At 41.8% G+C, this 14,474-nt stretch overlaps 1 protein-coding gene across 1 annotated transcript in view; it reads right to left on the bottom strand.

Annotated features, from left to right (window-relative positions):
- Positions 1–3,187: 3,187 nt before the first annotated feature.
- LOC119653711 (Golgi-specific brefeldin A-resistance guanine nucleotide exchange factor 1) overlaps positions 3,188–14,474 on the bottom strand; it is a 28,636-nt gene continuing 17,349 nt past the window's right edge. Inside the window, exons 8-11 of the mRNA XM_038058592.1 lie at positions 5,791–6,688; positions 5,339–5,726; positions 4,807–5,129; positions 3,188–4,709 (exon numbers count right to left, since the gene is read on the bottom strand). Coding sequence (XP_037914520.1) covers positions 3,708–4,709; positions 4,807–5,129; positions 5,339–5,726; positions 5,791–6,688 — 2,611 coding nt within the window. The 3' untranslated portion in view covers positions 3,188–3,707. The remainder of the gene's footprint in view (positions 4,710–4,806; positions 5,130–5,338; positions 5,727–5,790; positions 6,689–14,474) is intronic.

The raw sequence follows: 14,474 nt of genomic DNA, 5'->3' as shown, positions 1-14,474 counted from the left end.
CGCATACATTTCCTTTCAAAGATCCTTATTTTCTCCATTTGGCTAGCACTCAAATTAAACCAGATAGGACATCCGTAGGTGAGCACCGGTCTAACCAAAGTAAAATAGCAAATCATCTTAACCTTCTGGCTAAGATGTGGAGCATAAAAGAGTCTCCGATGATACATGAATGCCTTGCGAACGCTTTCTAGCGCAACTTTAACGTGTTCGTTAAATTGGAGACGCTCGTCAAGACGCACACCCACGTATCTAACGCACTTCTTATGAGGAATGCGCTCAGAACTATTCTCGTTCGCGACAATGTGGAAATCTCTCCAATTCCTTTTCAAGTTCCTACTGGCGTACGCCGAGTAATTTCGAAACACTTCACACTTTTGCGCATTGATTTTCATCCGCCAATTGTTCGTGAAGAACTTAATATCGATGAATATCTCCTGAAGTTCAATTTGCACCTCAGTTACCTTCTTGTGCGTCCATCATGTGGTCAGGAAAGGCAACCAACGACCTTTTAGGAGATTTATTAAACTCGAACGAATTGAGTAATTCGCCGGCAAATATTGTGAAAAGCGTAGGTGCACTCACTGTCCCTTGCTGTAATTCATTCAGAACATGAAATTCTCTGCTAGTAGTGAGATTTCCGTCGGTAATGACAAAGCACTTGTCATACAGCATACTGCACATCACCGCTACGAGGTGACTGGGAAACTCGTCCTTCAGGAACCTGAAAATCAGTCCATCCAACCAGACGGTATCAAAGGCCTTCTCCATGTCTATAAGGCAAGCGCCTACGCACTCACCATTGTTAATCCGCCAGCAAATATCAGACGTTACCTTCGTTATTGCATGTTTTGTCGAATGTCCAGATCGAAACCCGAATTGCGCATTCGGCAATAATTCCTTCCTCTTGATATGCCAGTTCAAGGCTTTCAGTACCAAAATCTCAAACACCTTGCTGATCTTAGGCAGCAAATTAATTGGGCGGTAGCTCTTAGGACTGGATGAATCCTTCCCTCTCTTTAAAATCGGGAACACTCGGGCTTTCTTCCATTGTCTTGGAAAGAAGGAATTATTCTATAAGTTATTGAACAAAATGCAATAATTACAAATGGCAATGTCTGGTGAATGCCTGAGGACCACTTTGGAAATGTCATCTATACCGGATGATCTCTTATTGTTTACCCTTCTAAATATGATAGTTAACTCCCCACATGAGACATTGTGGTGCCGTTCAGGCTATATTTGAAATTGTGGACGATTGATGCTGAAGGGACAGTACCGTTCAATGCCGCTGACAGCTTCGTCCTTTGGGCCAATCTTGACGCCTGCTGCCTTGGGACCTTAGCATTGCGCTATGCAGGACATCCACGGTACGAAGCCGAATGCCCTCCGCTTGCGCAGCTGACACAGAAGGTTTTTTCCTTGCGGTATAGCCTTTCCCTCACTTTACACACGCAAGGTCATTTGAGAGTTTGCTGCCAAGTGATCATAGCGCTGGCATCTTCGGCACTGGGCTATTTCCCCCCCAGCAGGCTTTCAAAATGAATCGCTTGGTAATTAAGCGAACCGATGCCGATCAGATCGTTTCCTCGGCTCTACGGGCTTATTTGCACGAGGAAGTGCGGCAGGATTCATTTTTCCCAAACGGATCTCCTCGTACTAAAGCGTGACACTGACAGGAACTCGACCTCAGTTCCCATCTCCCGGAGCATTTTGAGCACCTTATCGGGCTCTTCCTCCGCATCCAAGCCTTTCAGAGTTTGCACCTTCTCTTCCTTTTCAGTGTAGGTGAAGTGAGGAGTCTTCCCCACTGTGACCATTCAGCGCTGGGCACGATGGCCACACCTTGGCTTGGGGTTTTGATTACCTCTTGGCTTCAGGTGTCACCTCCCGTTTCCTGGAGGATCTTTCTTACTGAGTTCCCCCGCCACCACAAGGTAGGTAATCGTCAAGGGAGCGCCTCCACCGCTGCATCGAATGGCCGCGAAAAACAGCTGACGGCCTAGCATAGTCGGGAGGACGGAAGTCAGGACTGATCACTCTCAACTTGACCGCCGGCGCGATCTGCTTATATATTGTAAAGTAATAAAAAACTGTGTTTTTAATTTATATTGTTACATTTATTGACGATAGTGTATTTACGTTAAAAAAAATACAATACATAATGAATTAATAGTTGAAGAATAATATACGATAGGTTGCTCCCAGTTCTTTAGAACCACTGCGGCTTATCAGATCGTCAGTATAGATTCCGTAAAACCAGATCGACCATTGATGCCATCAAATTATACGGTAGTCACTGACGGCGATTGACATCCCCGCCAATCTCGCTGCTATTGCCACCACCGATAATGGATCCAGGTGGTACTTTGTCTCCACGAGCGTACTGCATGACGCCATACTGTATTCAATCTTCCGGTTCCGTGGGAGGCGACGTGCAAGGCATCTCGAAGGTAAAGAGGAAAGAAGGAGAGTGACCAAAATAATGTTTTAAAACAATCTTGGGAATTATTATATATTTTGACACCTGATTCTACTATACCCTTAGCTCAATTTGAAACAGCATATGGAGTATACTTACGAAAAAAATATCCATCACGAGTGTAGCTTTAGCAAGCCATGCCGAATGTAGGAGAAACCGATTTTACTTGCAGGCGACTTCGTGAAAAGAGGAAAAGATCAGAAAGTCCACTAATTCCGTCCCATGATGTAGTACCCAATGATTGTTGTTTGTTTGGAAGATTTACACTTCCTCAGAAACAAGCACAATGAACCGATTCAATTCGGCAACGAAAAGACAAGAAAAGTTGACCTTTAAGTTACTTTTGAAAAATAACCTACAATACAATAAAAACTGAAAAAAAATGGTTCAGGAGGCTATCTCAGTCGCAAGATGCGAACCTAAAAGAAAGTGTCTGGGCTTTAATGAAGTTCTAAATAACCAGGACACTTTTAAATAGCAAGAGACCGATTCATACTTCTTCTGGGAACGTTATGGCGGTTTGCGCAATTATACGGAATATACGAAGTTATCTGCATTTCGCGAATTCTGTTTGATTATCAACAATGGCGCAAATTAAATTGCATATCTAATGACACATCATATAGCAAAATTGACTATTATCAGAAAATAAAAAAATTTAATCAAAATGGCAACGTATTTATAATCAAGGATGGTTTTTTTTAAAACAAGTGTATATACATCATTCATAAACATTTACGTCCGGCGAAGTAATCCCGATCCAGAATGTTGCGCATTCATTCTGTTACCCAATTTTCTCATGGGAACTAACATCATATTTCAGAGAGAATGCAAAAATAATTTTAGAATATTACACATGCATTTATTTATTAACTAAGACATTGGTTTTTTAACTAAACAACATTTTAAACAATATAATAGCGGATAACAAAAAAGTTGGAAAATACATAAATCCTTTTGTATAACTAAAAGACATCTTAAAGATCACTAATTAAAAAAAATATTTCTATAATTCTTTGTTTCTTGCCATCAATTGAATTTGAAAACCCATGACAAAATACATTTATATTTGTTAATGTACAGTTAATGAAATCAACCCATCTTCTGCTTCAAGCTTCTTTGTACACTCGTGTTTCCTGGAATGTCCACATACAATATTTCTCCACCATTCACTTTATCGATAAATCCCAAAAATTTGTAATTAGGGTCGCTATGAACTATGAACATGTTAAGGCCGTCCGAATAATACTTCGGAACCAGGTGGTATTACGCTTTGATCGACGCCGCCAAAGTAGTTAGCTGATTGGAACATTTGGGACACTCCTACTGCTTGCTGTGGGTGAGGTTGCTGTGCCGATTGGCTTTTTACCGCCGTTTCGTTGATGTTGATGGCCGCTTCACTGCCGACTTCTTGAGTACTTTGCTCATTTCTTGTATCAGGTAGCGAATTTGCTGGTTGATAAAGAGTCAAATTATATGGATTTTGGACATATTCCGAATAGATTTCAAATCCCGATTGCGTCGGTTCGGAATGAACAAACATTGGAGCGAAACTCTGCACAATATTTGGCGGTGGCATTTTGTTCAAACTCGGATATTGATTACCAGCTATTAAATGGCTTATTGGCACTCGTGGAGAATCTGCAGTTTGCGAACTTCCTATAGAAGACAACTGCGCAGCAGTATCATGCCGACTATTGGATGCGACTTCATACCGATTATCTACAGTTTCACTTGTCTGGTCGTTCAATTTTTCAACAACTTGATATTGTCCATCGGTATATTCAGTTGGTGGTGGTGTCTCTGGCAACTCAATAATATTTGAAAATTCCGGGGATGCCCACATTTGGGGAGGAAATTGCGCGGGAGCCTGATTTACTCCTACATTATCTCGACTAGAACTGTCCCCGTATACTTCGGTGGCTGTTTGGTTATCATCATTCCGTTTATAACCTGCAGACTGTGTTGTATCGGTGACAATATCAGGAAGCTTGCCATCTTTGTGGGTATTGGGCATTTGCTGAATGGAGGGGGACACAAAAGTGTGTTGATCTAAAGAAGGAGGAGTAATCGGATGTGTGGCGGAAGTTGAAGTTTGAAGTTTAGACAGGTCGCCAAATGCCTCTGCGGTTGGAAAAGAACTTATTGGTGTTGTAGGTAATGTTTGCTGCAAAAGATTATTTTGAGGAATCAAAATTGGGACGTTGTGCTGAGGCGACGGGTAGGCCGACTGAAAAGAAGTTTATTAGACGATTATTTAAAGTTAACGGAAATTGAAATTCATTTTTTCAGGAATTTGGAGCTAATAATATATAAAAATCAATTACCTGTCCTAAAATCAATGGCTTCGGGATAAATTCTTCGCTGGGAGGTTGTAAAATAATACTGCCCCTATTTGTAGCTGAAGTTAAATTTTGCTTCGTATCCTTAACATCAACTAAACTTTGTGTTATACTCAAGCCCAACGGTTGCTGCAGCTGTGCAGCACTTATATCGGATGATATTGTTGCAATAGAGGCTGGTGTCGATTGGGTAGTATGTATAGTTGGGGGGAATGTTTTTTCAACTCCCTCAGCTACTGTCCCCACAGCAGTGTTTGCTAATGATGGTGTTCCTATTTGATGTTGCTCAGCCACTGAAGGATGATTTACTGCGAAACATTTTCAATACGGATTTTTTCATTCTTTTGAATTCTTTCATATTTCTTACTTATAACATTTAGATGCTTACTTTGATTTGCTATTTGCTTATAGTCTAAAACGAATTGGCAAAGAAGGCTTGATACAGCACCCAAAGAAAGTTCACGTTTACTTTGCATCTTTGCAAAGATTGATTAAATCTCATCAGCTAAAAACTCACCTTCGCTCTTGAACAATTCCTCCTGTAAATTTGGCAAGAATTCACCAATCCGTTTCCATGTAACATCCCAAAGTGGAGAATGAGTTGATCCGTCCCGACAGTGGAAGACTCGCACTGAGTGCATGACAAGTAGCATATTCTTTAGAATTTCTAGCATTTGCTCATAAAGCATATCTGATCCGACTTTCATAAACTTTTCGATGTAGTCGAGAATTTCAAGCCACAAATCGTTGAAATTGGGTAGCTCGATGAGCGGGGTTAAATGATGCAGAAATACTTTTGACATTATTGTAGCAGTTCTTATGCGTGACTCTTCCAGTAGCATTTGATCTATATTCCCACATGAGGAAGCTTCAGGGAGAAGTTCATTAAGTAGTGGGAATAGAACCTGTTATAAATAAATAACGATTGGCCATTTGTTTCACTTGAAAAATAATGTTTTCACGACTTACCTGCCTAAAGCAACTAGCCCATTCTGTTCCGGATAAAGTTTGCAAATCATGCACCAAAAGCGCCCTTTGCTGCAAACAAGAAATTGCGTAAGTCCGAACTTCCCTCCGACGATCCAAAGCTAAACGAGCAATTCCCTGAAGTAAAGGACACCAGCCTTGTGCCCACAAAGCCGAACATTGTGGCACATTACAGCTCTCTTCTGCCCACCATCTGAATATTTGAGCAGTTCTTGTATAGAGCGTATACATTAAATCCAATAACTGAATAGCTATAGTTTCATATTGTTGGGTTAACTCCTCATCCTCACTGTCGCTGCTATCATCTTTCTTTTTACCTTTAGAGGCATCTTTCTTAGCTCCCTTCTTTCGTGAAGTTTGCTTTCCCATCGCTAATTTCCGCCTCATTCTGATGCCTCCATTCAAAGAGCACTCTACAAAAGTTCGGATGCAACGAACGCAAATCTCAAAATTATATGGCGTAATATGAGCCACATTACGAACGATAAAAGCTAAGCTATCCCAGCATTTGAACAAGGCAAACGGCACATGATCCAGTAATTTGCACGGATAGATAAGAGCATTTCCAATGGGTGATTGGGATCGTGTTGTCACGGAATCGGAATCTTTGTTAACAAGAATCCAATTTTCATTGCTTGGACTAACAAAAGGTGTGTTCGCTGTGGACTTGCCGTCGTTCTTAGCATTGACAACTTCCGAATCAGAAGTATAGCCACGATCAGGTAAACCAGAATCCTCTTCGCTACTAAGGGCACCATCCGATTTCGTGCCAACTAGGGGCGGCCCATCGTCGAAATCAGGGGGAACAGCTCCAGCCCCAACGCATTCAAGCATTGTAAAGATTATTTGCCAATCTGCTTCGGTGTGAATATTTTGAGCACTGAAAATAATATCAAAATAAAAGTTGAAAAGTTTTTAATAACAAATGAATAAATTTTTGAATATGCTTGAGTACGAGATGGCAGTGTATCTTTTTGTCTATTAGTTTGATTAAGTATGGGAATTTAGGATGTAATTTAGCCGATTTCATAACATAACTTTCCACAATCTAAACATCACAGTGAACCTAGGACAACTAAACGATCCTTTGAGGGTAAATATTTGGTCATCAGGGAATTTTAAGGAAACTGCAACCATTAATAAAAACAAATAAACTTAGCAATGCAATTTTTAGATAATACAAATTGACGAAATTACAATAACGATGCCACTTTTCGAGATAACGAATGAAACTTAATTTGACGAAATAACTAGAATTTTTCACACCTTGTGATTTCGATCTTTTGCCACTGCGTTAAAACCTAGCCACGGTCATGGATATTTGTGTTTTTCCAAAACGGGTTTAGTACAATGGTCTACATACTGAGTCTGAGCCCATTTAGTTGGGTTTGAAGAACACACTCAACATATTCTCTGCATACCATTAAAGATGATTAAAAGCCATATAAATTAGTGGGCTTGCAACCTGCAAATTCCGAATTAGTCTCGCCACCGAAATGACAACAGTGCCTCGGATAGGGCTGACCTCACGACTACGACCTGCGGCTATTGAAGACGTTTTATAATTGGTTTCGGGAATGTACGCAGCTTAGCGAATATTCTTTCGAAAAATGTGGTCATTTAAGGACTTTAGAGAGCATTTCTCTCCCCTTAGGTTTTATACTTCGAAAATCCTAGTAGTATGATAATAAACGTTAAGTTAAATGCAATTTATACCATGCAATGGTATCCATTATCGCAGAATGGCCGGCGAGTGGAGCACTCTGCAGCTACGTGACACAAAACAGTGGGGGATGAGTGCAAACTACTAGAAAGTCGTGAAGGGGAGAGGGGGGAGCTCAAGCGCATTGCCGGAAACCGACAGCGATAATGGTGATGTGGCTAACACGCCCCATATAGGGGGCATAGCGCGTGTAAACGCTCGTGCTTCATATTTAACACAAATGCGAGATGATTATTTCTAAATTACGAGCAAATATTCAGCAACCTTTCCGCGCGTTTTCTTCCACAATAACCCAAACTCTAGAATAAATCAAATTAACTGAAGTGATATTGAACCATATTGCTGATCGAGAGCATTAAACTCCAACTCGAACATCACCTTGTCGTGGTGGGAGAGATTAGTAGCTGTTTACTACGGGACCCACACTGGACGCAACAGACTCTTCGGTCAGCGGTAATGCGCGCGGGAAGGGTAAGACCAACACATCTGTGGTAGTCAACGCTTTGTTTTGCTCCACGCTAAGACTCACTTCCACGTTTCAGGGGGTTCTTCGTTCTTCGATTTGGAATACACCGATGAGACTGCCTTAAGCTTAATAGGTAATTCCAGCTTTAAGTTCTTGCGGTTGGTCAAAGCTCACCATTGCAAATACCGAGCTGTTGGATTTTGGATATCTGGCCCTCGAAGTAAGGCAGGTAACACATGCTTGATGAACAGATCCCGGGGATTGATTTCGGACACTGGAGGTTAAAGTTCATGAATGACAGGAAGGACAGACTCCCAAACGTGGAAGCTTTCAACTTGATCCTCAAACTGGATCAAAAAAATCTGAAGGCACTATTTGATTTTCTCATTTCAGCTGGTTTCGTGGCTGCGGATGTAAGAAGCGCGTCTACGTTCGTGGAACCAAAAAGAAGTAAGTAACCTACTCTGTACTTCAACGATGTTAAGTTTGATTAGAGACTGGCGGCTGCTAGGCGACATTTCACTGTCAGACCACCTTTACTTAGAATTACTTAGAATTCAGTCCGACTATTGCAAGCGAGCAGACTATAAAGACGCTTTAAACAGAGTTCAATAAACTTATTGAGAATAAAGTGTTACTCCCTAGGTGATTAAAAAGAATTGTTATACAGTTCTTCGAATACCTGGCATGGATGGCATCTACCCAGCGATGCTAAGGGAAGGTATAGTGCGACTACTAATATTTTTCTAGCAGGTTTTGCTCTGGATAGAACCAATTTTTTTTTTTTAATTTAATCAAAACAACAGCACAAACGATTAGAATTTTTCAAAGAAGCACTCTTCTGCAGCTACACACTGTTGCAAACGAGTTTGCCTGTTTTCGTATGTCTCCAGGTACGCCTGTACCAGAATGCTGTTTAGTTCCCTCATCGCCGAGCCGTGATGCGTCGCCTTGAGCTTCGATTTTATTCTAGGGAATAGAAAAGGTCTGGCGAAGAACCTTCTGTCTTGATGAAGAACATCCTGGCTTTTCGGTTGGCCTTTTGTTACTTCGTCAAGACCCTCACTTTCACATGCTTTCCTTACGACTAAGTCTTCTTTCACGATCTCAAAAACATGAGCTTCAGGGATGCCCAAGTCATCAGTAATCATTCTACTATTCATCGTACGATCACTGTTCAGTAAATTTTTCACTCGCAACATATTTTCGTCGGTTGTACTTGACGAAGAGCGTCCGGAGCGTTCGTCGTCTTCTACTCCCTCTCTCTGTCGTCTTGGAACGGTTTATGCCACCCAAAAAAACGCTCAATCTACCCATGCCACCATCACCGTAAGCTTCTTTAATCATCTCGTGAGTCACTTCGACAGACCGATGCATAAACATCCAGCGGATACCGTCTTTGATTAGAAAGATTTGAGGTATAACATTCAAGAAACAGAAACTGTATTCCTACATTAGAAAAGACCATCAATCACAATATTACTTTTCGATGCTTGCAATTATGTGTACATTATCAAAAACATCACTAAAAGGGGACAAAACAGAAAACACTATGATTTGCTTACCGAGAAATATCTAGACGTCCCGATCGATAGATCCAGTCCAGTATATGTTTATATTAAGCAAGATACTCATCATCAAATATGTCAGCAACTTGTGTGTGTATGTAGTGGAGGAGAAGCTGGTGGCCCATTGTATTCGACACCCCCATCTAACGCAATATCCCGGATTTGTTAACGTATCGCAAGATTTCCGTTAGTGGAGGTGATGCTACCCGTCGCAACTGGAGAACATCGGCACCGAGGATCTGATGCCTGATGGGTCCATAGGCCGGGCATTCACATAGGTAATGCTGCGTGGATTCCGCTTCCTCATTACAGGAAGGACACGTATCGTCTTGAACAATTCCTATTCTGAATATATGTCCACCTAGTGAATTATGGCCTGTCAGGATGCCTACAATACTGTTGCAAGTCCTCTTGCTTTTTGACAGGATAAACATTGCGGTATGCATGTTCGGTTCTGGCAGGAAAAGTTTGGTGTGTCTAGCAGCATTTAGGCTCTCGCACCTGCCATTATGGGAAGCTTGTTCCCAGTTTTTGAAGACATACTTAGCCAACGCTACTGGTACTTCAATTTCAGGTTCCGGTCCCGGCATGGAAGCAGGCATCCGAGACTTCATTTCCCTCTACGCCGCAGTGACCATATACCCAGAGTAGTTCCACCGTATTGAATCTAGAGATAGAGTTCAATCGGTTTCTGCATTTCTGAACGATTTTCCAGGTGACCAAAGGACTACTCAATGCAGCCTGGCTATCACTGCAGATTGCGATGCGTCTGCCCCTCAACCGCTCGTCAATCACCGAATTTGCCACCCTTAGAATCGCATATACTTCGGCTTGTAAAACCGTTGCATATTGTCCCAAAGGAGAAGCCCACTTCTCGTTTTTACCGAGTCTATAAGCTGCTCTCATTGCAGGGCTTTGAATAAATATACCCAGGGACTACAAATTGAGTAATGCATTGAGAGTTGCACCGGATGTCGTGCTCATGGCACCGATGATAGCCAGACACACAGTTCTTTGCAATGCGACTAGCTTACCGTGAAAACCTTAACCCACCACACTACGGATGCATAGGCGAACATCGGCCTAATGATAGCAATGTATATCCACATTATCACATGAGGCCTAAGACCCCATGTGGAGGCAAAGGTCCGTCTGCACAGCCCATAAACTGTGAGAGCTCGTTTTTTATCTAGAGTGGCTCCCAGATATTTCACTTCTTCGGAGGGTTGTACCCTCATCTCTGGGAGGCAAAATCCATCCAGTTTTCTCCTTTTTGTGAATAATACCATTGTGGTCTTATTTGGGTTAAATGAAAGACCATGCCTGAAGCACCAACTATCTATCAGATCAACGGCACGTTGTATATTTCTACACACCGCTCCAAGATCCCGATCAATAACAAGCACAGCTACGTCATCAGCATAAGCTTCAGCGTGTATTGGTAAAATTTGCAGTTCGCATAGTAGTGAGTCGATTAGCATACTCCACAAAAGTGGCGACAGCACACCTCTTTGAGGGCCGCCTTTCGTTGCTTCTGCAGTTAGGTAGCGATCGACACCACTTCAGCAAACAGCAATCTGTGCGTTAGCATAGCATGGATCCACTTAATTAAAGTGTCATCAACACCATGGGGTCTGGCGGCATCACAAAGTTTTTGAAAAGGCGCACAATCAAGCGCCCCTTCAATGTCCACGAACATTCCCATCACGTACTTAACTTTCAGAGTTGCATTCTCTATCTTTGTTACCAAAGAATGAAAAGCAGACTCACAGGACTTTCCACGCTGGTAAGCATGTTGGTTTTCATTAAGTGAGTGCGACGTAAGTGTAAGCGCGTTCGAGAGAAGAATCCTCCGAAGAATTTTTGGCCCGCTACATGAGGATGGACGATTTCGTAGCCTAGATAACGACGAAATCTATGAGCGATACCATGACCGTCCGGTCGTGGATTTTATCCAATAGGTTACGGTGGGCGGGTCACTTAATCGGTATGGATGACGATGATCCAGCCCGGAAAGTCTATAAAGGCAATATCTATGGTAGAAAAAGAAAACGAGGCAGACCCTGGCTGAGATGGAGCGATGCCATAGGTCAGGACGCCATACACCTTTTAGGGATATCGAATTGGTGGACCTCAGCCCAAAACCGGGATGTCTGGAGTTCCTTATTAAGCCAGGCCTAGACCGGATACCGGTTGTTGCGCCGTTGATAATGATGATGACGTAAGTGTACTCCCACGAATGTGGCGCCCAACCAGTCTCTTCAATCCTTTCAGCAAGAATGAAGTCAAGCTGATCTGTCTGAAGTTCTTTAGATTAGAATAGTCATCTTTCCCAGACTTCGATATAAAGACTACCTTAACCTTCTGCCAAGGGGTAGACACATAGCCCCAAGTAAGACTTGCTAGAAACATATTTCTTAGCAATCGCTTTAAGTGCCCCATACCCTCTTTTCGCATTGCTGGATAGATGCCACCCATTGCAGGTGCTTTGAAATGCTCAAAGGACAGTATGGCATCTTTCCATAGCTAACAACCGTTTTCGCAGTGTTCCAGTTTACTTTGCCGCACTTACGTGTTGAAGAACCGTCAACTCTCCCCCTACCACTTCTCACTCCCGTTCTCCCGGAAGGGTCTGTCTGGAGCTCGTGAGAGTACCATCGGGTTTTCTAAGAGAGTCCAACTTGGCCGACTCATCCTTTTTAAGGTCTCTGCCCAGCCTTGAAGTCTCCCTTTCGTCTTCCAGTTCCTCACAGTACGCTCTAAAGGAGTCTCGTTTCGAATACTTAACGAACCTCTTATATTCACGCTGTGAGTTCCGGAACTTTAACTAGTCTTCGTTCTTATTGCTTTTGCAAGCACAATTCAGAAGTCGCCTGGTTGATTTCCTGAGTTTTTGCAGTTCCCGGTTCCACCAAGGAACCGTTTTACCGCTTTGACCCCAGGAAATAGGACAAGCCTCTTCATAACACTCTAAAAACAGTTCAGAGTTTCCAATTCATCTTCCAGAGCCAAAGAAGTTCTTAGTCGCCTTATTTGATTGCGAAGAAATTCATTGAACTTTGTCCAATCCGTTTTCTTAGGATTTCGTCTTTGTATTGCAAATAGTTCGCCTGCAATAGTCAGATTGAATTCTAGGTATCGGTGATCTGATCGTGAGACCTCGTCTAGCACCCGCCAGTGTGTAATCAACTCTTACACTGTCAGCAGATTACTATAAACCCTAAACTTTTAGCTCTTACATCGTACAGATATCAAATACAATATCAAATAACAGACCGATCCTCAGTTATGCCAACCGGAAGAAAGCATGCACCAGAATGATAAAGTCAATGCGATACGAGTCGACACAATTGGTAAAACGATATTGGATGGCTCGTTGATGCAGTGTACTGTGTACATAGTGGATACATTTCTGTTTTGCAAATGTAACCAATGTGAATGTTGTACGTATGTATGTAGGTAGATATGTTTACAGCGCAATCTTGTACCGTACACGTCGAAACGATCATTTTAAGATTTTGTGTAAAAACAATTATAAGGTGAAATGTGGTATGAACAAAATGAGCACAAATTTCAATATGGAATAAAGTAACTTAAATATTCACAGATTCGACACCTAATATTACATATGAGTGACACTTTAGCAAGTAGAAAACGAAATTACGACATATCAATTTTTGTATGTGGGTAGAATTGGGTAATATTACTCTGGCAATTGAGGAATGCATTTCTTGAGTTTATAGTGTGAATTACAGGTAAGTGCTGACTTGATATAATAGTGCAGTAGTATCTTTTTTGGGGCAGAGACTTTTGTATATTTACTCAAAGAATAAATCTGTTGAATTCCAAGACTTCTTTCTAACTTTTAAATGTCAAATACTAGAAAACAGAAATCACAATATATTAGGCAAGCTGTTTGTTCCGAAACAAATTTAGATGTGTTTTATTGTTTTAAGCTGATTTTCAAGTGTTCGATACAGAATTTTCCACATATTGCTATAGGCGAAAGGAATATTTTCACTTCACCACTCTTTTGAGTCGACTCAGCTAAGTTAGTGAGTCGAAATGAGTCGACTCACTGAAAAGTGTCATATTTCCTACCACTGGTTATAGAGGTCGGAAATGCAGTTTCATCGAGCTGAGTAACACTTGATGTCAAAAATTTCGTCAATTCCGTAAGATGGACAGATATGCTAAGCACACAAGTAAATTCATTCTTGCGGATATTGAAGGATTATTTGGGGGACCACTCCACACAAGAACGGTTCTTCTGTTATGTATGTCGTTTTGTCTGGCTTGTTTTTTAGTGAGGAAAAAAAAGTAAACAAGTCGGGAAACCGGAAGCTTGACGCTTCAGGTATAAAAGGTTTTGTGTTTCCCTATGTGAGGAGCATAACGTAGTTCTCCATTGGTTACTGCCATTGCCAGAACTCAGCGATTTAAAAATCTCGAATCAACGCTATCAGCCAATGGAGAACTGCGTAATGAAATTGTTTCACGCATTAATGCAACCTGGATGAAGTGGGATTCCCCAAATGATGTTCTTTGTGATCGACGTATCAGCGCACGTCCCAAATCTAAAATTTACTGCAATGTCGTCCGTCTGCCGCTCTATATCGTTCTGAGTGTTGGCCCACTATAAAGGACAATGAACGGCGTCTTGCGGTAATAGGGACGAAGATGTTGCATTGCACTGGTGGCGTGACACGTTTCGATTACGTCTGAAATGAGAATATCCGCGATCGATATGGGTTTGCATCGATCGTGGAAAAACTGCAAGAGAGGCGTTTTCGATGGTGTGGTCACGTAATTCACGCTAACGAGAATTCAACAACCAGTATTAATCAGAACATCGAAAGCAATGGTAAGCAACCAAAAAGCCGGCCAAAACAATGGTGGCTTGATACGC

This window comes from Hermetia illucens, chromosome 4 (assembly GCF_905115235.1).
Source record: "Hermetia illucens chromosome 4, iHerIll2.2.curated.20191125, whole genome shotgun sequence".
NCBI lineage: Eukaryota > Metazoa > Arthropoda > Insecta > Diptera > Stratiomyidae > Hermetia > Hermetia illucens.
Note: the sequence above shows the minus strand (reverse complement) of the source record. Positions and strands in the feature narration are given on the sequence as shown.